Source organism: Coturnix japonica, chromosome 23 (genome assembly GCF_001577835.2).
Source record: "Coturnix japonica isolate 7356 chromosome 23, Coturnix japonica 2.1, whole genome shotgun sequence".
In the NCBI taxonomy this organism is placed as follows: Eukaryota; Metazoa; Chordata; class Aves; order Galliformes; family Phasianidae; genus Coturnix; species Coturnix japonica.
In genome coordinates this window covers 1395357-1417003 of record NC_029538.1, presented here as the reverse complement: position 1 = coordinate 1417003, position 21647 = coordinate 1395357, and the positions used below count along the sequence as shown (strand labels likewise).

General features: G+C 47.5%; 2 protein-coding genes and 1 long non-coding RNA gene across 11 annotated transcripts in view; 2 read left to right on the top strand and 1 right to left on the bottom strand.

The window, feature by feature from the left end:
- Nucleotides 1-69: 69 nt before the first annotated feature.
- Nucleotides 70-12010, bottom strand: LOC107323934. Of its 3 annotated transcripts, XR_001559371.2 has the most exons (4): nt 11904-12010; nt 4938-5131; nt 2816-3742; nt 70-2669 (listed from the first exon to the last, which is right to left on the bottom strand). It is a non-coding gene; the product is annotated as an uncharacterized LOC107323934 (long non-coding RNA). The 3 variants fall into 3 exon arrangements; XR_004309534.1 differs by having other exon boundaries at nt 2816-5131; XR_004309535.1 differs by lacking the exon at nt 11904-12010 and adding an exon at nt 9398-9492 and having other exon boundaries at nt 2816-5131.
- PTAFR (platelet activating factor receptor) lies at nt 3682-11994 on the top strand. Its single transcript, XM_015883507.2, has 3 exons — nt 3682-3757; nt 5538-5720; nt 8487-11994. The coding sequence occupies exon 3, from the start codon at nt 8543-8545 to the stop codon at nt 9587-9589; it is 1047 nt and encodes a 348-aa protein (XP_015738993.1). The 5' UTR covers nt 3682-3757; nt 5538-5720; nt 8487-8542; the 3' UTR covers nt 9590-11994.
- Nucleotides 12011-12197: 187 nt separating the features above from the next.
- Nucleotides 12198-21647, top strand: part of EYA3 (EYA transcriptional coactivator and phosphatase 3) — a 35981-nt gene continuing 26531 nt past the window's right edge. For 3 of the 7 annotated variants that reach the window (XM_015883505.2, XM_015883503.2, XM_015883498.2), the window contains exon 1: nt 12199-12318. In XM_015883505.2, coding sequence (XP_015738991.1) covers nt 12276-12318 — 43 coding nt within the window. In that variant the 5' untranslated portion in view covers nt 12199-12275. Of the gene's footprint in view, nt 12319-12444; nt 12607-15378; nt 15440-18114; nt 18207-21647 lie in introns of those variants that run through there. The other 4 variants (XM_015883499.2, XM_015883501.2, XM_032448967.1 and 1 more) reach the window with 4 other exon arrangements.

Here is a 21647-nt window from a genome sequence, read left to right as displayed (position 1 = left end):
GGAAAAGCAGCTCCCAAACATGCCTTCCTTATAAAACTAAGGTAGACTGAACTGTACAGCACTGCTGCGTTCAGACAGTGAAATTCCTTTTTATTGGCATTGCTTGTTCCTTCATCACCTGGGAATGCTTTGGAGGGACACAACTTCTTTGAGGCAGCAGTTAGACTTAATCGTGGGGAAAACATGAGCTCACTTTAGTGGTGTTATCTCTGAGATGCATCTCCTCTGCTTCCCGGATGAAGGGCTGTAAGAGACGAGCAGTGCTGGGCAGTAGCTCAGAGGGTAGAGCTCTGTTGTGCAGAAGATCCAGCTGGAGTCTCTCACCCAGAAGATGTTGTTGCTTTCACTCAGCTGGCTCTGGTTCCCGTCAAAGTATTGCTCACTTGGAGTTCTCTCCCAGTGACTTTTCTCCCAGACATTGCTTTTGATTTTGAAGTCTTGGTAGCATTTCCTTTCACATAGTTTAATCACTTTGCTGACACATGGTACTGACCTTTCAGATCTTCTTTTCACACTTGTTTGTCTCCCCAAGTAGAACAGGATGAGTCCTGTTAGAACTTGAGATGTTTCTTATGACCCATGTGAAGTTCCTGATTCTCTTTCTCAGAAATGCATCTGTTTATGAGTGTGACCAATGGAGCGACACAGCACTGACCCTGAGGGCAGCAGCCTTGAGCTCCTTCAAGTCATTAGTTCCACTGAATGTGCCTTGGCCAGGGCACAAAAATGTGTGTCTTCGAAATAAGGTTGTTCACTTTCAATTTAGCTGCTCCTGTTTCCTTTCTTCCTGTCCCACCTGTATGTTTGTATGTCTGAATATGCAGTTTTTCTCCTGCCTTATCAGCCAAGTCCTCTGAAGGTTCTCACCAGCTGGGTGGGCTTTAGCAACAATAAAATACCTGGCCCCTTGCTGTCTATTTCCCTGCTCTAGTAAAGGGAGCCTGGGAGGTTAATTTAGATCCTTTTGTTCCTTGTTTGAATTGCTTGGATGGATAATAAGTGAATGTGCAATGCGGGCACCCAATAGATGCAGTCTGAGCTGTTGCTCGGCCTCTGCATTGTACAACAAAGCTGTGAGATAGACTGAATGAAACACACTTCAATTTCAAGAGGCAGAGATGATGCAAAGCCTGAAACCCCCAGATCTTCTTCTTTGGAGCTGTTTTTGGGTCAGTGCTGTGTGTAGGCTGAAGTATTTGTCCTTGATATGTAAAACAAGAAATCACATCAGTGGGAACAAGGAGATCTCTAGGAATCCCAAAAGGATTTGGTTCCCTTCAAAGGCCAAGGGGTTGCCTTTCCCTTTGCAAATCAAGCTATGACAGCTGTAGAAAACCTGAGCGATAAGACAGAGATGAAATCTGTTCTTGAAGAGGCATAAACCATTGTGTTACTTAATATTTATCTTGGGTTGTAGCACACACTGGTGTGCTCTCATTTACTCCTGCTGCTCAGGATTCCTGGTAGCGAATAGATCAGAATTCTGTTAGGAAAGGCAGAATGAAGTGGAAAACAGTCCTCCTTGCTGTGAAGCCATGGGGTGGTGGTGGTGCCTTACAGATTACACAGATGCCTGGTTTTTAGACATGCTTTACTGTATTGCCTTCATAAAGAGTACATGAAAACAAGCAGAGGTACAGAGGGAAACCAAGTCATCAAGTTTTTCCCTTCCTGAACCCAAGAACAAGAGGTTATGGAGGGAAATGAACAAGAAATTGGTTGAAAAGACACAAAAATGCCAACTGAGGACGTCTCTGCTACATACTGACAGATGCTGGTAGAGATACCTTCTTCTGCTTATCATCTCCAGCTCCATGAAGCCAGGTGCATTGGGTCCAGCACCACCTTGTCTATGCTGAGTATGTGGCTTTATCTTCTTCTGGACTTCTTCTTCTTTCCCAAGAGATGCCCTGTCCTTGTGAATGCATGGAGAACCCTTCTTTCTCCTACCCTGCCTATTTCAGGAGCATAACTGTAGCTCTGGGGGATTACCAATAGGAATGGCAGTGCTGGATAGAAGGACCCAGGTGGGAGATATCAAGGGCAGGTGCTCTCTTCTTGCAATTAGGAGGGTTTTGTGCTAGACTAGGCTCTCTCAAAGCAAACGAAACTGAGGGATTGGGCTTCAGCATAGCAAGTTTCCTTCACAAAGAGTTTGGCTGTTGCATGCAGTGCTGTTATCTGGAGCGCACAGGCTGTCATGGCTTCCTTTTCTTCCTATAAACAGATGTAGAAGCAAGGCCTCCTCTGCTGGGACAGTTGCGATTCACACAGGAATGGGATCTGGGTGTTGTCTCTTGTCTTGTGCACCAACCTGCTGCCCCAGGGCCTGACAGCAAGTGTGGCTGCGCTGTGGGCTGAGATCTCTCCCTATTTCCCAGGGCTCTGCTGCTGCAGTGCGGTGCTCCTCTGGCTGCTGGCTGCTGCTGCTGTTTTGGCAATGCCTTTTGCTGCTAGGACTTGGTGTTGTGCTCAATATGGGCACAGAAAGGCTTTCAGACTCCTTGGGCAAGAACAGCTACACGCTTTGGGAGAGCTGAGTCTCTCATTTCTAGCAGGAGATCTGTAGTTTGACCTCTTCCATACCACTGAACTGGACTCTTCACATTGCCAGCTTCTCTGGCAGTACCTGCTTCATTGAGGTTTCCCATCCGAGACACCCGCACGTCCTACAGTGGCAGAGAAGTCACAGAATCATTAAGGTTGGAAAACCCCAAGGTCCATCCCCACCCCCACCATGCCCACATCCCTCAGTGACCACAGGGTGACCTGCCAAATACAGATCCAGTCAAATTAATATTAACAGTGTTCTCACCAAAGCAAGGATGCAAGTTGAAGATAATGGGTCTTATTGGACGCATCCTTTTCAGCTGCAGGCACACCCTGTCTGGACACTTTGCTGTGTTGACCAGCATTCTTCTGTGCCCCTCCCAGCAGTGGTTGTTCAGCCCTTTGTGGCTGTCCCAGCTCTCAGAATCCTCATGCCTCCTTCGTTGCAGAAACCAGTGCTGGCTCTTGTTAAGAGAAAGAAAAGCCAGCAGCATTTCCTTGTTAAACAGCCTGCGGTGAATGCAGGCAGCAGAAGGAAATGTGGAATCTCATTACAGCACAAGTGACTCAGAGTGGTGTTATGCCTGTAGTCTGTGCAATGTCGGTGCACACCTGGGGAAACCCCACATGAAACCTGAGCAATGCCCTGGGACTGTGTCAGTGAGCCAAAGAGTGAGCGAGCCCCAAAGAAAGAGTGTTCTATCCATCAGGCTGCAGCCTGGGGTGGATTTCTGGCCAGTGTTTCCTCATGGTCCTCTGGGACTCCCACGCTGAGCAGCCCGATGCTGACACAGTGCCTCCCTGTAAGTCAGCTGCTGCTGCTGAGGTGTTGGAACAAGCATGGAGTGCTGCTCTGGCTGCTACCCATGCTTGGAAGGGAATGAGAAGCCTGGAGGATGCTGAGCCCGGATCCCTGGCGTGGAGCTGCTGCAGGTGGGGCTGCCCCATCCCAGGGCACAGGATGATGGCAGAGAGCAGCGAGCCCCTGTCCTGCACAGCCATTTCCCTGTGAGATCCGTGCTGTGCACCAGGGTGTGGCTGGGGCATATCCGAGCCATGTTGCAAGTGCCAAGAGGGAAGTGAGTCACCCACCTGCGAACCAGCGCCTTCTTTCCTGTCCCTGCTCCTCCTGGTAGAGCTCCTTCAGTCCTGGCTCAACGCTGCTGCTCACGGAGGACCAGCGCCTGCTGGGCTGGACAGCCCCAAGGTAAGGACATCCCATCCCTTCTGCTCACCTCCCTCCTTCCTGAGCTCACCAGCTCCTTATGCTCTGTCTCGTTGCTGTGTGGATGTGCATCCCCCTGAGGTCTCTGACCCGAGGCTGCCCTCACCCTCTCTGCCTGAGTGCCCCCAGCAGATGTGTGTGTTTGTGCCCTGAGTGGTGGCACGGCCCTGTGCCCTGCTGGGAGCTCACAACCACAGAGTAGCAGTGGAAGCACAGGGATGTGGTGGTAGTACAGCCTGTGGCTGTTTGTCTGGGGGCTTCGTGTAACAAAACCACCCAGAGCCTGCCTGGCTCCACGCAGGGCACATCTGCAGAGCTCACCCATTGCCTGGGACTGGCAGGGCTCACACCCACTTGTGTCCTTGTCCCACACACAGCACTTCATTGCTCCCATCCTGCCGGCACTTCGTGTTGTTCCTATTTGCTACCCTTGTCACTGAACAAAGCAGCTGTGTGTGTGTGCAGAGCCCACCTGCTCTAATTGCTGCTGCTCTGCTTGCACTCCGTGCTGAGTTTTTCTCCCACTAATTCAATCCCCAGGGATTTGCTCCTCCAGGATCCAGCATCCCGGATACAGCGAGCAAAAGTATCCTTTTTTCCCCCTTTTCTTAATAAAACTAAAGGCTCGTTCAGGATGGCATTCAGTGCAGGTGGACTTTGTGTGCTGGAAGACCCAGACTGCTCTGTAAGTCGGGCTCCCAAAACCACCATGAGTTTGAACGCTGGATTCAATGTTGTACATTCAGAAACAGCAGCAGCGCAGCCCCAGAAGAGCAGGGAGTGATTTCTGACCAGAACTCCTCCCCAGCCCCAGACGTCCCAGGCTTTCATTTCCTCTAAGAACTTGGCTGCTCAGGACAGCACACTTTGTTTTGCAGTTCTGCAGCCTTTGCTAAGGGTCCCCTTCCTGCAGTGACATGACATCCTCACCGGCTGCTCTGTCCAAAGCCAGGGACCAGTTGCCAGCCAGCCTCCCTGGAGTGCTTTTAATTTGTTTTTAATGTAAGTTCCCAGAATCGCTCTCACAGGAAGGGCACAAACAGGGCTCTGGCCACTTGAGGAGGACCAAGGTCTTTGGTTCAGCTTTGCAGAGCTGCTAGTGCCTCCTGCATGAAGCTTAACCCCCAGCATGGGAGCTGCAGTTTGGAATGTGCTGGCCTACCTGGGGCTGTACCTGAAGCTTTGCTGTACCGGCAGCTTTGCTCATCACTGGCATCCTCCTGTGCACCACACCGACTTGCATCCCTGTGATGAGTTCTCCTCTGGCTGCCCCAGTCGTGGTGGTAAGAACATGATGGCGAGTGGTCCAGGAGAAGATCTGCCATGCTGTGGTGTCCCAGTGCCTGCAGAATGTACCTGAGATCAAAGCAGATGTGACACAGCTGTAATCCTGGGTCTGTTTGTACCGAACACAAATGTAAGGAGACTGCTAAAGAACGAGTCTATCTGGGAGGTATACAAGTCTCCTGGCACTTCCCTTCCTTCAAGTTATTGGGTCAAAACTCTTCTGGCTTCTGCCACTCGTCTATTTAGAAGAAGGTTGTTCAAATGCCACCTGATCCCAGGGACGAGGAGTGGATTCCTATTCTGCTCCTAAAGGACAATTCCAACCCTGCCTTCCTTTGGGATTATCAGAAGATGTTTTGAGGAAACAGCTCTAAGGACTTTCCAGATCTTTGCTGCGGTTGATTGCCTTTCCTCTACAAGGCTATTTTATTTCTCATTTCCTTTGAGCTGATGTCACACGTTTCCTCTTCTCTAGTGACTCTGCAGTCATGCTGCAGTTGCTCCCATTCTGGTGTCCTCTCCTTGAGAGCTGCCCTCGTGGAGACCTTTCAGACCGTGGTCAGAGCAAATAACTCTTAGAAGAGGACCGAGCACACTCAATAAGACACCGATCTCTACTCAAGCAGAAGATGGGCACATTGCACTGAATCCATTTGTGGTAAGCACGAAAGAGATTTTATTGATGCTATTCCTGCTGAAAGATGTTTATCTGATGTCGTGGCCATCAGCCAGTGAATCCTTACTGGGAGAGCATGGCCCATAGGAGAGACTGGGACTGGAGTCTGTGTTTCTCCCAGCCACTTCACTGTGCAGCTGGTGACTTCCACCTCTAGTTCTTCACACGGTAAAGCTGATGATAGAAAGCTCTGGGGAGTGTACTGGGCACTGGCTTTGGGCTACAGCTACCAGGGATGTGTAACACAGTGCAGCCTGATGCAAGTGGGTATGGGACCCATAGCTGCCAGCTTGAACTCAACTCAATTCAACTTTTCTCTCATTCTGGCACAGAGAATGTTTGTGTTTTATACAAAGGGGAAGTGCCTCAAGAGGAGAGACTGAGTGAGATGACCCATATGGTCACAGTGGCTGAAATAAGTCTGAATATGTTTGGAGGGGAGCGGTGCCACGCTCTCTTCTAGTTGCATGATGTAGAACATCTGGCTTGGCAAACTAAAAGGGAAAAACTCTCCTGAGATTCCCTGAAGGACCTTATCAGCACTGGCACTGCACAGCCAACTACTGCCAAGGTAGATGAGTTTGACCAAGCCCTGCCAGAGCTGTAGAAGGCATCGTCCCCTCCCACCACCCATCCTGCACCTTTACCAGAGCATAGTTACAACTTAGAGCACATCCATGCGTTCATCTCTCCAGTCAGATTGCAGCCCCAAACCTGTCTTCCTTCTGTGTAAGGCTTTGCAGGTGGGGAGATGAGCAGGTTTAATTTTCTACCTGCTCAATCCAGCAGCTGGGGGCAGGTCTGGAAAAAGACAGCAGGGAAATTCATAGAGCCCCAGCATGCAGCAGCAGACATGCAGGGATGGAGGGATTTCACTGCAAGCAGAACCTAAATTGACTTTGTGGGTAACATCAAAGATCCCAGCCCCAAACAGCAGAACTGTCTGCTGGAGGTGACAGCCAGTCAGAATGGTCAGTTTAGGATACAGATTTGAACCAACTATGAGGTCTGTAATGATCTTAGGTAATTAGGTCTTCATTTTACTTCTTATTCTGCTGTTAGAAGAGTGCATCAAGCACAGAGATCTGCATGAGTCTCTCTTCTCTCTTCACCCCTTCCATGAAGCTTCTGTGCCTGCTGCCCCCTGAACCAGGGATGCAAACCCTCTCATGTCTTTACCTGGGGTTGGTCCCCACTGAGTGCTTTTCATCTATAAATGAGGGTGCAGAAATGGATGACAGTAGGACGTGCCTTGAACCCTGCATAAATCAGAACAGGGAGCAGAGCATCCAGCAGCAATGAGAAGGCCCCATAGCAGGACATGGGCATCCAGAGTTGTCACATCCATAGGGCACCAATGAGGAGTGAGGAGGGACAGGCTGGGGAAGGTGACTGCTGCCTTCCTCTCCCCCCAGCAGGGAAGTACAAAGAAGTATGAAGGTGTTTGCAGAGTTTTCTGAGGAAAGGGGCAGTTTTCTTGAGGTAGAGCTGACTTCCCTATTTGGAGAGGAAAAATGCAGCACTGCAAATGAGGAACCAACCAGCATGTGGGCACAAAAGTGTCTCAGAAAGGGTTTTGTGCCCCCGCTGCTAGGGAAGATGCAGTTTTGAGGCAGAATGGTGCTTGCCGAGGAGGAAGCTTGCTGTAAGACACTTGTTGTCTGTGGGGCTGGCAGAGCACAGCGAGCACATTGCAACGCGCAGCACTTGGCTTTGCCCTCATCATTTGCACAAGAAGTTTAGGCAGTGTGACTGGTGGCAAGGTTTACATGGGAAACCATCACGTCCTGCATTTTACAAACCCTGTGTTGGCTTGGATTTGTTACAAGCCCTGTGTGATGTGAATGAGCAGCCTCACACACACTCTTTTTGGTGGCTCCCCACCACAAAATAGCAACTCTGTGATAGTTGTCTCCCTCCGACTTCCCAAGGAAGCAAAGACCAGCAGAACTGGGAGAGGTGAGACCAGTGCCTTACAGGGCAATGGTGCTAGAGAGAAGAGCAGACCTTGTGTCCTCTGTATGGTAAAATAAGCAGGTTGGAGTATACAAGGGATTGATCTGAATCCCACCCAGATCTGAGATGAGAATACAGATCGCATTGATGGTGCAGAAATTTGATGTCAAAGCTGTAGGTAAGGTCTGAAGAACTACTAAGTGAGGCGGGGACTGGTAACATTGAAATCCTGAAGGCATCTCTTCAGTGACTGTGTTTGTCATTTACTTTCACAGGAAAGCACAGAACTGCTGCTGCTCCAATTGCATTTGATGCAGAACTTGGGGTATGTGGGGAGGGGGGGAAGAAGAAAGAGAAAGAAAGAGCCATGTCAATTTGAGAGAAGCCTGAATTCAGAATGAGGGCACAACAGAAAACAGGCAGGCTTTAATAAAGAGAACTAAGAGTCAAGAAAACCCTGTTTGCCAATAGCAAAAGATGAAGAAGCTCAGTCAGTGTAGCTGGGAGGAGAGGAGGGGATGGTTTTATGTGTTATATGAACCTTTGTGCAGAAGTCTTTAGAGATTAGTGATCTGAGATCTACAGAGTAGCAAAAAACACTGATGAAGGCCCAGCGTATGGTGTGGGAATGGGATAGATGTCGGGACCCAAGGGGACAGAGCAGGTGCCTGAACCTCAAACTGGGGCACTGTGAAAAGCTCCTATGTTTCCAGACAGCTGAAATAGAAAGCTGAGCTTTGGCTTAGCAATGGCACAATCCCAATCAGCTCTTTTTATGCTTCTTATTTGCAGATAATAGAAAAGCTACAGCAGGAATTGTGGGTCACACGTGTCCACTCCACAGCACGATGTCTGGAGAGAGCAAAGATGCTGCTGCAGGCAGTGTGTGCCCAATAGACTCTGAGTTTCGCTACAGCCTCTTCACTGTTTTCTACAGCATCATTTTCATTCTGGGCTTTGTTGCCAACTGCTACGTGCTCTGGATTTTCAGCCGTATTTACCCCACTAAGAAACTCAATGAAATCAAGATCTTTATGCTGAACCTGACAGTAGCTGACCTGCTCTTCCTGGTCACAATGCCACTGTGGATTGTTTACTATCACCACCACGGGGACTGGATCATGCCCAAGTTCCTCTGTAACGTGGCTGGCAGTTTATTTTTTGTGAACACCTACGCTTCTGTTGCCTTCCTGATGGTCATTACATACAACCGTTACCAAGCTGTGACGAATCCTATTAAAGCAGCTCAGTTTACCACCCAGAGAAGGGGTATCTTTCTGTCAGCAGCCATCTGGATCATAACAGTGGGCAGCGCTTTGTATTATATTTTTGATGATAATACGAACGTGGAGAAGATTGGCTCAAATAATTATACACGTTGCTTTGAGCGCTATGACTCTACTGGCGATGTTACACCTGTTCTTGTCATTCACGTCATCATCTGCACCCTCTTCTATATCATTTTCCTATTTATCCTGGCCTGGAACATCATCATTATCAGGACCCTGTTCTCCAAATCAGGGCAGCAGCGGAAGAAAGCTCATGTCAAACAAAGGGCGCTCTGGATGGTTTGCACTGTGCTGGTTGTGTTCATCATAAGCTTTGTGCCTCATCACATCGTGGACCTGCCCTGGACACTGACTGTTCTGGAGCAATGGAAGAAGGAAAACTGTCGCTTGCGCCAGCAGCTCAATGATGCTCACCAGGTGACTTTGTGCCTCTTGAGTATGAACTGCGTGTTGGACCCAGTCATCTATTGCTTCCTCACCAAGAAGTTCCAGAAGCACGTATCACAGAATCTGAAAAGCATGAAAGGGAGTCGCAAGTGCTCCAAGCAAACCACAGATACGGTGATTGAGGGCACCATCCATCAAGAGGATGCTGTTGGGTTCTAGGTCAGTCGGTTTTGACTGCAGAGACCGAGGTACATGAATGAGTCACTCATCAGACGAAGGCACGGAGGGACATGACTGGAGCAGGATATTACTTTTCATTTTTCCTGTTAGAGGAATGAACGCTCATTTGTGACAGGACAAGTGCACAAACTGGAATGCAGGAGGTTCCCCCTGAACATCAGGAGGAACTTTTTAATGTGAGGCTGGCACAGATTGCCCAGAGAATCTCCTCCTTGGAGACCTTCATAAGCCACCTGGATGTGGTGCTGGGCAAGAGGCTCTGGGTGTCCCTGCTGAAGCAGGGGTTGGACCAAATGGACTCAGAAGTCCCTTCCAACCTCTGTCGTTCTGTGATTTCTTCTATCGCTCTCAACTAGCAGAACTGAAACTTGTAAAAATCTGTGAGAAAAGCATCTGTCTGAGTTGTGGGCACTGCCAGCAGCTCAGGCAACCTGCTTTAACCTGAAAGAAATGCGGTGAGTGTCTGCAGTGAGCAAAGTACACTGCGATTATCCATTACGTCAGCCCTGATAGCACCATGCCTGGTCCTTCGCCTGCTCAGCTTCCAGGAAAAGTCCAGTATCAGAGCTGTAAGACTTCTAAACAACCTGGTGGAACGTGCTGAGCAGCTGTTAGGAACTGGCTTTGCTCACAGCTTTTGTCACCAGACAAAGGTAACACAAGGAAGAGAAATCGGCAGTGCCTCAGCCCCCATCCCAAATCAGCTCCCCAAAGGGGGCTGCTGTCTGCCCTGGTTTCTTGTATGACTGCAGAACTGGAAAGTAAGTAGCCTCTTGCATTCAGATTTTGACTAGCTGGTAATTTAGTGCCTGTGGAGATCCCACCTCATTTTGGATGCCCTGGGTAACAGAAGACAGCTGTCAGCACGGGCAGTATGAGGAGACAAAAAAAAACCAACTTTAAATGCTTCTCTATCTTCATTCTTATTTATTTAAATGAGGATTGTAAAAAGCAACTGCGCATTGTTCCTTCCTTCCATTGTGCCTTTTTATTTCTGCTGGCTGGTTCTTGATAATCTACCACAAATGAAGTATTAGGTTGGGTCACTCTCTGAGTAAACCAGTGATGCATAGTGATGCAGTGCACTTTGCAGAGATGAAATACATGCAATTGGGAAAGACTTGAGAGTCCTCACTCAGGGCTGGCAGCAGCCAGTAGGGCCCTAGGGTAGTTTTCCAGGGGTGCCTATTTCTGTTACAAGTCATGAGACAATTGAGGTTTATTTTTCTGACTGTGATTACTCAATCCAGCACAGGAAACTGGGCAGGGCAAGGAAGGGAAGCTACTTGTTTTTAACAATCATTTTTTGGTTCCTCAAACTACATGGGAGAGTCTGGCCGGTAACGTAAGAAAAGTCTATCTGACATGGCAATACTTGTTGTGTTCTCAGCAGCTTTCACATGCCCACCAGTTATGAGGAGAAGGTGAAAGAAGAGCTGGAGTCTTTCCAAAGATAAAGACCAACATTGCTATCAGACCTGTCTATGCATCAGTGGAGATGGGTGTCCTTCAGCTGTATCTCCTGCAGCTCCTCCAGCAGCTTTTGTGCTTATATGTGTAAATGAGCAAAAGCACTAAAAGGCTTTTTTCTTTTTAATGCCGTCTCTGATGGTGAGCTGTGCACTCAATTCTGTACCGGGCAGAGAGCAGAATGTGACCATGAGGCAAATGCGTTCCCTCCTGGCTCCACTATGGTCACTCACACAAAATACCTGCTGACACCTCTTGGTAGACCCACGTTCAAAGCTTTGCTCCACATCTGCAGCCACCCAGTGCACAGCGAGGATCACAACGCTGCATCTAAAAGCCCAAATCCTGGGGAGCTGGAGGAACGTGCTTCAATATATTTGCCCTCCTGAGATGGCACATTCTGGCTGAGATGCTTTTCCAGCTGGCAAAGCTTTCCTCCTCACCACCTACATGATGGTAGATCTCACTTGCTTCATAGCTGCCAAAGCACCCGACAGAGCTTGAGTCTGGCAACTCTTGGAGGAAATGGAAAGGGATTATTTGGTGTATAAGTTGGTCTTCTATAGATCACTGGGAAACTTACAGCCATGTTAAATACACACAGGGTTAAATCCACACAGGGCTAAATCCACACAGGGTTAAATACACACAGGAACAAAGCAAACAAACACAGAAACCAGCTGTAAGACAAGTGAGAGCTGAAGGGAACAGATGGAAACTTGCTTCTAAGGGGAAGGGTGAACGGTGCAGGAACTGAGGCCACTTCACGGGATGATGTCGCAATAACTAAGTCAGCAAAAAGCCATTTTAAACCAAATCTGACCTTCTGCTCCTGGCGCTTCTATGTTGCAGGACGGGGGTTTGATTTGCAGTTGAAACCTCAAACGTTCCTCTAAATAAAGCGTGTTTCCAAACGCGTTGCCTTTCAAGGTGTCCCTTAAGGTCTCCTTTAATGTCTCCTTTCTTCTCACCTCGCTGTATTGACACACACGGCACGTTCTCCACACACACAGTGCGGCCTGTCATGGTGACAAGGCTTTAACACCGAGGCCCCACAGACCCCATTGCTCCTTCCCCCCTCACAGACCCCATAGCGCCCGCCTTCTGTATGGCGGTGATGTCACTTCCATTATACCCTCATTCTGTTTCCGGGTCCTGCTGCTGCTGCGGATCCGTGGGGCCGCTGCCATGTCGGATGCGGGTCCCGTTCCCGGGTGCGGCTGTGGGGCCGCTTCTCGGTAAGAGCTCATTGAATGTACCTGGATGAACCTCCGCCCTTCATCCCCGCCGCCGTTCCGCTCCTTGGATCCCAACGGGGCCGCGGCTCGGGGGAACGGGAGGAGCGCGTGGCTCCGTTACTGTGGGCCTGAGGAGATGCCGAGGGCCGCTCGGTTGGATCCCAGCGCTCGGCCGCATAGAACCGCTGGTCCGGCCCGGTTCGGTGCTCAGGGGGATCCCGGTGTGTCCTGACGGCGCTGGGGAAGAGACTGAGCAGCTCCCTGAGCTCGGGAGTGAGGATCGGTTGTGTGAGTAACCGGGAAGCACGGCCTGTAGGGAGCTGATTGTCCCTCTCTACTCGGCTCTTGTGAGGCCCCATCTGTTGTACCGTGTCCAGGTGTGGAGCCCTCAGTACAAAAAAGACATGGAGATTATGGAAAGGGTCCAGAGGAGGGACAGGAAGATGATCAGGGGCTGGAGCACCTCCACTATGAGGACAGGCTGAGGGAGTTGGGTTTGTTCAGCCTGGAGAAGAGAAGGTTGCGGGGTGACCTCATTGCAGCCTTTCAATACCTGAAGGGAACTTACTATTTATTCCCTTAAACTCTTGGAAAGGGCTGACAATAGCAGGACACGGGGAAATGGTTTTAAGTTAAAAGAGGGAAGATTTAGGTTGGATGTTAGGGGGAAGTTCTTCACTAGGAGAGTGGTTAAGCCCTGGAACAGGCTGCCCAGGGAGGTTGTGGATGCCCCGTCCTTGGAGGTGTTCAAGGCCAGGTTGGACGGGGCCATGGGCAACCTGATCTATGGGGTCTCTATGGGGTCTGTGTGGTCTCTGTGGGGATCTATGGGGTCTCCTGGGCAACCTGGTGTAGTAAATGTGTATGTTTGGTGGCCCTGCCAGGCAGGGGAGTTGGAATTACATGATCCTTGAGGTCCCTTCCAACCTGGGTCATTCTGTGATTCTGTGACCTGTGATTCTGTGTGTGACTGGGCCTGTGGTGTGGAGCTGCAGCTCCAGGCAGCCCTATGGCAGCTTTGCAAAGAGGTAATTCAGAGAATAGAACGGTTCCTTTGGACGAGACCTTATTTATAACAGTAATAGTTGGGTTAGAGGGGACCTCAAAACCCCCCCAGCCAAATCCCTGCCATGGTCAGTCTGCCAAGGGCCCATCCATGGCCTGGGACACCTCCAGGAGTGGGGCACCCACAGCTCTGGGCACTGGTGTCAGTGCCTCACTGCCCTCTGAGTAAAGAATTGCATTTCATATCTAACCTAAATCTTCCCTCTCCCCTGGTGGAGCTTTGTGCTCTTCCCACGTCCTGCCACTAGTTATGGAGAGAAGAGACCAACATCTTCCTCTGTACCTCCTCTCCCCAGGAAGCCACAGGGAGAAATGAGGCCACCTCTTGGCCTTGTCACCTCGAAACCGAACAACCCAAGTGTTCTCAGCCTCTCATAGGTCAGGTCTTCAGCCCTGTTACCAGCTTTGTTGTCTGGGTACGTTCTTATTATCTGTAAACCTGCACGTTTTTGTCTGGATGGGTTTGTTATGGGCTTGCACCAGAGCTTGTGCAGACATAACCAAAAGGATGTGCTTGGGCTTGGCAGTGCCATGATCAATTGGACTTCATAGCTGTGTTGGACTCAGATCAGCTCTTGATGTTCCTGGTTTGTAGAACCATAGAGGTTTGAGTTGGATAGGCTCTTTAAAGGTCATCACCTCATTCAGCTCCCCTGCAGTGCACAGGGACATTTACAGCTTGATCAGGTTGCTCAGAGCCCCATCCAGCCTGACCTTGAGCATCTCTGGGGATGGGGCATCCACCCCTTCTCTGGGCAGACTGTTCCAGTGCTTGCTGTGCAGAATTGCTGAAGCTTTATGTGGAGCCAGCTCTGTGCTAGGGTGATTGTTTGGTTTCTGCACTGCATGGTGAGGTTAAATTGCTTCCATACTGAGGCTAGTCCTTGATGTGGACTATCTATAGCAAGTCAGATACATAATGGATCATCATACCAGGCCTCTTTTTTCTGTATGGAGCCAGCTCTACTTCCATTCCTGTGATGCACGGAGTCTATAGTCTGTTAACTTCCAGCTAGCAATTGAAACTCAATCATATTTGCTATTAGGATAAGACTTGCACAGTTGTCATCTGTCTCAGTTACTTGGTTCTGTGACTTTGCAGATCATCCTAAATTCATGGTACCAAATGAGATGGGCTTTTGGTTAGAACCACAGCAATTTGCATGCCTCAAATCACTGTTTTCATAATTAACAGCTTAAAAAATGCCTAGAGGTTATTTAGTTGTATTGGTTTGCAGAGCTGTGGACCTACAAACCTGACTGTGTGCTATTAACTTCTGTGGGTTTATTAAATCATCTCACCGGGTGTTACTTTGTACTTAATGCAGTTCTGCAGATTTTACCACACAACCAACATTACGCAGCTGGATTCTCACTTGTAACCTTTAAAAAGGCAGCCGAGGTGAAGGTCTGGCAGTGCTCGAGCCCTTAGAAATAGTGCAGTGTCCTTCTGTGGCTTTTGCCTGTATCTCAACCCTTCCATGCAACGTCAGTGGCAGTTGTGGCACCTTGGTAACTGTGTGTTGTTGGTTTATGGGGCGGATTGGATTGCAAAACTGTTACTTCCCTATCACAGATGTGTGCGGCTTTGTAATAATTCCCAAGTCATTACTGACTTCTGAAGGATTTACAGCTTCTCAGAACTTTGCCTGGTAAAAAGTTGAGGTGTTTGGGTGGGTTTTGAATTGATAACATCATAACCTTTATTAAAAGGGTTTCCGTGTTTTGTGTTAATGTGTTGGAATATCTCTCCAGCAAATTAAATGTACTCTGTCCTAGCTTTCATGTACTGAAGGATGGTTACATATGGGTACAATACTGTTGTGGTTTGTTAAGTGAATGAAGAACCTGAAAGTGGTGTGTTTCTGTGTGAGTCACGTTATGCATCAAGATTCAAGACATACAGCAGTTGTTATATGAGGATGGACATGATTAACACAATGCCACCATTCTTATTTATCAGAAATAGGAACATTTTAAACTTCTGCCCTGCAGATGTACCAGGACCTGTCAGGATGGAGGTGCAGGAGAAATTTCTGAGTGCCTAAAGGGAATGGTGAGGATTTGATATTTTCTGTATGATCTCCCAGCCAGCAGTGCTTACAAGCAGAGCACCTCCAAGCATTGCTGCCTCCAGCAGCAGCTTGTTTTGGCCACCTGAACCATGACCAGCAGCACACACTGATTTGTTCTAAGTTGAAGGAGGCATTTGTCAGCTTTTCCTTGCTTTGTCTTGTCTTTAATTTATTCCTTTTTTTCCCCCCTTTCATCCTAATTTGTCCAGAGGTTTTTAATTTGTTAAAGGGCAGCAAAGCAAGCTGCTCCTCAGCTGTGGAATCATACTGGGCTCTTTTTTCATCTCTTAGATAAACTCTGGAATTAAGAATGTGGGTCATCCAATTTTAGAGGCAATTAAAAAGTACTTTAGCTCTGCAGAAGATGCTCTGCCCTGTAGTTTAGCCCTATCTAGAAAGCTGTTCTCCCATCCCAAGGAATTCCTCTGTTGTGTTGTCTGTGTTTAAATGCTGATAGTCCTATTTGTCTGAGAGTCAGCTGGAACATAACATAAAGTGCGTGGCAGTTTTAAGCCTTGGGTGATGGTTTTCTGTAATTATTATATATTATTATGTAAATCTATTTTGAAGATTTTACAGAGTCGTTTTGCTAATTTCTTTTCCGTGATGATTCTAGTTGCCATTCTATATTTGGGAAAGCATAAGAAATTCCTCCTTAATTATAACTGATTTGAGATGAACAAAGAATGCTGCATATTCAGTGCCGTTATCATTTGGAAAAGCAGGTAATGAATTACTTTTCAGAACAGAGGAAACTGAGTGTCAGCTCTTTTCAGAACTGAGTGGCAGCATTCTGAAATATGTTTAACCATAGGCTTACAAGAAGAAGTTTCCCCGCACTTCTTTCCTGGTAAAGACATAATTGTGCTCACGTATGAGTTGGGGAAAATGCTGTCACAGAAAACAGTTCTGTTGAATTTGAGGTTTTAAAGTTTTGCATAGAAGTCTGCTCTCATTTGCAATAATTTTGTTCAATAGCACTAGAAACGTTCTTGACATTTCAGAGACCATTGCTTTGGTTTTTCTGCATGTTAAACCTTTGTTTCCTATCCAGAACTTTTGGGGCTCAAGGAGAGGAGTTCACCTTTGTAGGTGGTAAATGGGCTCAAAGGTAATAAGAAATCATTATTTTCTTTGTTACCTTCCCCATACTCTGGAGAACTTTGCAGACACAGACATGTTCTTCTTTTTCCACTGAACACATTCTTTCTCTCTGCCATGCCAAGCCTGCTGCTTTGTTGGCATTTTTAGATATGAAGAAAAAAAAAGATATTTTTTAAGCCAGGAAATGAAGAATACTTACACTTATTTGGCCTGAAGGAAGCCAAGAAGTCCAGATAGGTCAGACTGTGGACTGTGGTCAGCAGCTAACACAGAGATGTGGGTGCCCCATCCCTGGAGGTGCCCGAGGCCATGGGTGGGCCCTGGGCTGCCTGATCAGGTGGGGGACACCCAGCCCACAGCTAAGGTAAGGGCTGGATGGGCTGTGAGATCACCTCCAACCCAACCATCCTGTGCTTCATGGGAAACATGTCATTGTTGGAGATAGAGGACAAGGCAGGGATGTCCCCTCTGCAGTCCTTTGTGCACAGGGATCCCACAGCCATGTCTGCAGGCAGCGTGGCACCTGGAGGATGTAGGGGGGCTGCCAACAGCACCGATGCCACGGGAGGGAGTGGTATAATGAATATGCTTAGTTACAAATAGTGACAGTTGCTGAGCATCAAAAACAGGCATTTAAACTTTTTTTCCAGAGTAAAAAATCTCAAATATCCAGTACTTCATTCTTTCCTTAATGATTTTATATAGATATATTTTTTTGAGCAGGTTACTTCAGCAACTGTTGTTGCTAAGACACAAATAGTTACAGATGTCCCCAGGACTGATTGCAGGTGATAAATACCATGGCTGCCTCTCTTGCAAAATAACAAGAGAAATATGTCCATTTACTGCAGTGCCACCTTTTAAACCTAATTATGGTGACAGCTGAAAGTTTCTCTCTAAGAGAAGTGTAGCTTGGTTTCCTGGCAGTGTGTGGTGGTGCCTGTGTTAGTGAAATCTCCCAGTTGTGGTATGAGTTGAATTCTTATGTAAAGGGGAGTTATTGGCTTTGTTACTTTCCTTATGTGTGTATAATTCATGGTGCTGTGCTTTGTATGTTAAAGGTGGTGCATGATGGTTCGTTGAGCTGTTAGATCCATCTAGAAGAAATCATTGCCCATTTTCTGGGCTCAGTGGGAGCTGTTTTGCTCAAAGATGAAGCCGTTATTTCCAAGTTTTCTTTTTGTGGAGAAAAAAAATCCCCAACACAGTGTGTTTCCCCATTTAAAAATGTCCCTGTTGGGTTTCAAAATCAAATTGAACAGAGCTGCAGACAGCCTTAAAATTGGTGATGCTACAGGGATTTGAGAAGAGCAACATGAAAGTTCCTGCTGGTGAAGTGAGCAGTGCTTAGGCTAAATACATCTTTGTGTTACAGCATTGAATTCCTCTATTTTTATATACCACACTGTGCACCCCCCGTCGCTTTAAGATTGTGAACATTTGATCAAACCATGAACCTCAAGTCCTCCAGATCTGTGTTTACATGCTTGTCGTGGCCACGTGTACCCTTATAGATGAGATGCATAATCTGCCTTCCCTGTAACTTTTGCAGGTTTTTATTCCGAGTCTTCCCCAGTTAATAAAGACGGAGAGAGAGATCGAGCGTAGAGAGCAGCAAACAACCCAGCAGATCTCACAGCAAAGGTTTGTTCTCTGGTGTTTGTCACAATATTTGGGCAACCCCGTGGGGTGTGGGTGTGTGTGTGTGGGGATGGAGGAAAAGCAAAGAACAGCCAGGCAGAAATCTTTGCCATGAGATCTGCTGAGCTGTTAGAGATAGGAGATCAGCAGGCTGCTGTGTGGCACTGGAGAACTGTACTTAACAGTGGATTTAACAAACCAAAGCTTGACGTGTTGTAAACTGCCTTACAGATGGAATCTGGGGGCAGTTTTATTTCTGGAGAGCAAAGACTGCTGCCTGAGGAGATGGATGCTGGCAGCATTACTCAGTAGAGTTGGGGCTCTCACGTTTTGGAGTTAGAAATCCCACTTCCTTTTCCCTCTTACTGCATCTGTGTTTTCCTGGCTGTCTAACACTGAATGCTTGCCTTAGTGTGTCATCGTCTGGGTGTGGTGTTACCCTCTGCTTGTGGTGCTCAGGGATGTGATTTAACAGTGGGTTGTTAGAGTTAGGGTAGTATGGTTAGACTGAGGTTGGACTTGATGATCTTGAAGGTCTTTTCCAACCCGAGCAATTATATGGTGTGTAAATTGACTTGTGAATTCATGGTGCTGCTGGTTGCTCTACTTGTGAAAGCAAATGCTTTGTTTCTTAGTGGAGGAGGAGAGCCAGCTGCTCATGGCTGTCTGTCCTTCCATGACACTGTAGTGCTGTGTTACACACCTTTCCTTCTCAGCCTCTTTCCATTGTGTTGAATTTGTGCTCAGACTTACCTGACAAACCGTTTTATGGGGAAAGGCATCTGTTTACTCATTCACTTGGTTTGTGTTGTTGTGATGGCACAGTGTTAAAAAGCATTTTTATCTTCTTGACTGAAGGAAGGGCAAACAAAGCACACGATTCCATTCCTGACTGTTCCGAAGGTGCCATCTCAATGTACCACCCAACCCAGCAGCCAGGACGGTGCTGTTATTCATGTCATCTTGTAATCAAGAACAAAACAGGAGATTCTGCACAAGCTGTGATGAGTGCCTGTTCTTCCAATTCTTATGGGAGCTCTTAGGAAGAGAGCTGGGTTTGCTGTCCTCGTGCAGGCAGAATGCAAGTTTGGCTATTTGGGATGTCAAGTTAAAAGTGTTCTGACAGCTTGACTGATGAAATAGTGTCATAGTTGGGTATGAGGGGATATGAGGAGGGAGAAAATAGTGAAGAAATATTGCCGTAGAACAAGGAAGTTGTGTGCAGAGGCGCGTTCCATTGGAAAAAATGAGAAGCTTAGACTCTTCTTCTGTTGCTTAATTCCTAGATCCACTTCTCTTTATGGTAAACTTCTGGCCCTTGAGTAAATGAGAAATGGAAATAACATAGATCCCATTATTAAGCATATCCCAACAAAGCATTTTGTTTCAGATTCTATTAAATAGTTTTAATTTCATTAGGTCGGCTTAGTTTTTTTTTCCTGAAGGAAGCAGTGGCTATTTTGAAGTAAAACAAAACCATATTCAAGCAGCTTTTTTTTCTTCCTAATCAGTATAATTACAGCTCATTGGTTTTATCACATTATCCTTGCCTTTAATTATTTGCAGCTTGAGAGAAGAACTGTTATTTTATCTGAAGCCAAAGCAGATGGGCTTGTAATGAACAAAATTAAATAGCAGTCCAGCCCGATGCTAATAGCTGGTAGCTTTTGGAAATATATCTAAAATATCAGCATTGAAAGAGTTTGATCAATATATGCTTTGCATTTGGGGATTTTAAAAATAGGATTTATTGCAAGAAACCATACCTGGGCTTTCAGCAGGGAGTTAGTGCTGTGATGTTATGCAGAGCAGAAGGCAGACAACTAGTCTGTGTAATTCTCTAATCCACACCTATGCTTTAATGCCTTGTTTTGAGATTTATGTAATGTGTTTCAATAAACTGAGCATGCAAAATGACCTGACGTGCAAAACGCCTCTCCTGGCTATTGCACAGCAGTGGTGTGCTGGGCAAGTTGGGGTTTAGCTGGCTTGGCTGTTCAGCAAGTCCATTTTAAATTGAAAACTGTTGTTTAATTCAGATATTACAGGTAAATAATGAAAAACATTCCATATAGGAAAGAATTGTGTGTTTTCAGCTTTTTGGAGCCTAAGTTTTGACTTCTTCTTTTTTTCATGTTGTTTCTTTCACATTGCTAACACAGAATAGCTTGTGGCACACTTGGTTGTGGTTTGTCAAAGCCTTTTCATTCATAAGCTCAGTCCACCATGGAAGTGTTCTGACCATCACACCTCACTGTGGCCTTCCAGTATTTGGAAGGGGTGTATAAACAGGAGGGGAATGGCTGTTTATGAGGGTGGACAGTGACAGGACAAGGGGGAATGGATTTAAACTGAGACAGGGGAGGTTTAGTTTGGAAGTTCTTCACCCAGAGGGTGGTGACGCACTGGAACAGGTTGCCCAAGGAGGCTGTGGATGCCCCATCCCTGCAGGCATTCAAGGCCAGGCTGGATGTGGCTCTGGGCAGCCTGGGCTGCTGGTTGGTGACCCTGCACACAGCAGGGGGGTTGGAACAAGATGAGCATTGAGGTCCTTTTCAACCCAGGCCATTCTATGATTCTATGAACTTCCTAGACCTCCCCCTCCCAAAAAGTATAATCAAAATGTAGACAGGAAAAGTGACCAAACCCAGCTCTCCCAAAACTGTTGGTCTCCAATTTCTTCTTTTCTGAGGTTAGTGAGCAGTTGGGAAGCTGTGGTTTTGCGTGGGAAGGGGAGGAGGGCTGATGGCAGTTGATGTTCTGTATATAGTGATGACGTGGTCACCTCCACTTACGTACAACTGCCACAGGATGGGCTGAGTGCAGTACCAAAGCTATTGCAGATCTGCTTTGGTATCTCTTCTGCTGCGGTTGCCTATGGTTTAAAAATGTTTAATAATAGAAGCTGTGCGGTAAGCTTATCTAAATAAAGCACAGCTGCCTTGAGCTTTATGTAGGTTAAAAATCTAATGCTGAAGTTTTGAGATGATGAAAAAAAAACACAAAAAACAATACCGAAAAACAGCTGTTGGCCTTGAACTTTTACTGATCAGCTGTTTGCCAAGTCAGATGATCCACCAGGTTCAAGCTGAATGGATGCAAGGTGCTGGGGTTGCTTTTTGGAAACCCAAGCACTGCACCCAGCTTGGAGGCTCAGAGGAGGTTGGCAGCGCTCAGCGCTGCAGTGCTGTGCCCATAGCAGGCTGCTGGGGATGCTGCATGGAAACAGCACAGAGCAGTGCTCACTGCAGCCTCCTCCCATGTGCAGCTGTAGCTGGCAGCAGCTGTGCCCTGCCTGCCTGCAGTGTGAGCCATGAAGCATGGAGTGCGGTTCCCCCGTCTCTGCCCCCCGTGTCCTTGTGGAGTCAGTGGTGGATGAGCTCAGGGCACAGCAGCTCTCTGCACACAGGCAGGGTGGGCAGTCTGGGCTGAAAGGCCACTGAG

Bases quoted from the DNA above. Each gene is read 5' to 3' on its own strand.
- PTAFR (XM_015883507.2), top strand. From the start codon at position 8,543: ATGTCTGGAGAGAGCAAAGATGCTGCTGCAGGCAGTGTGTGCCCAATA.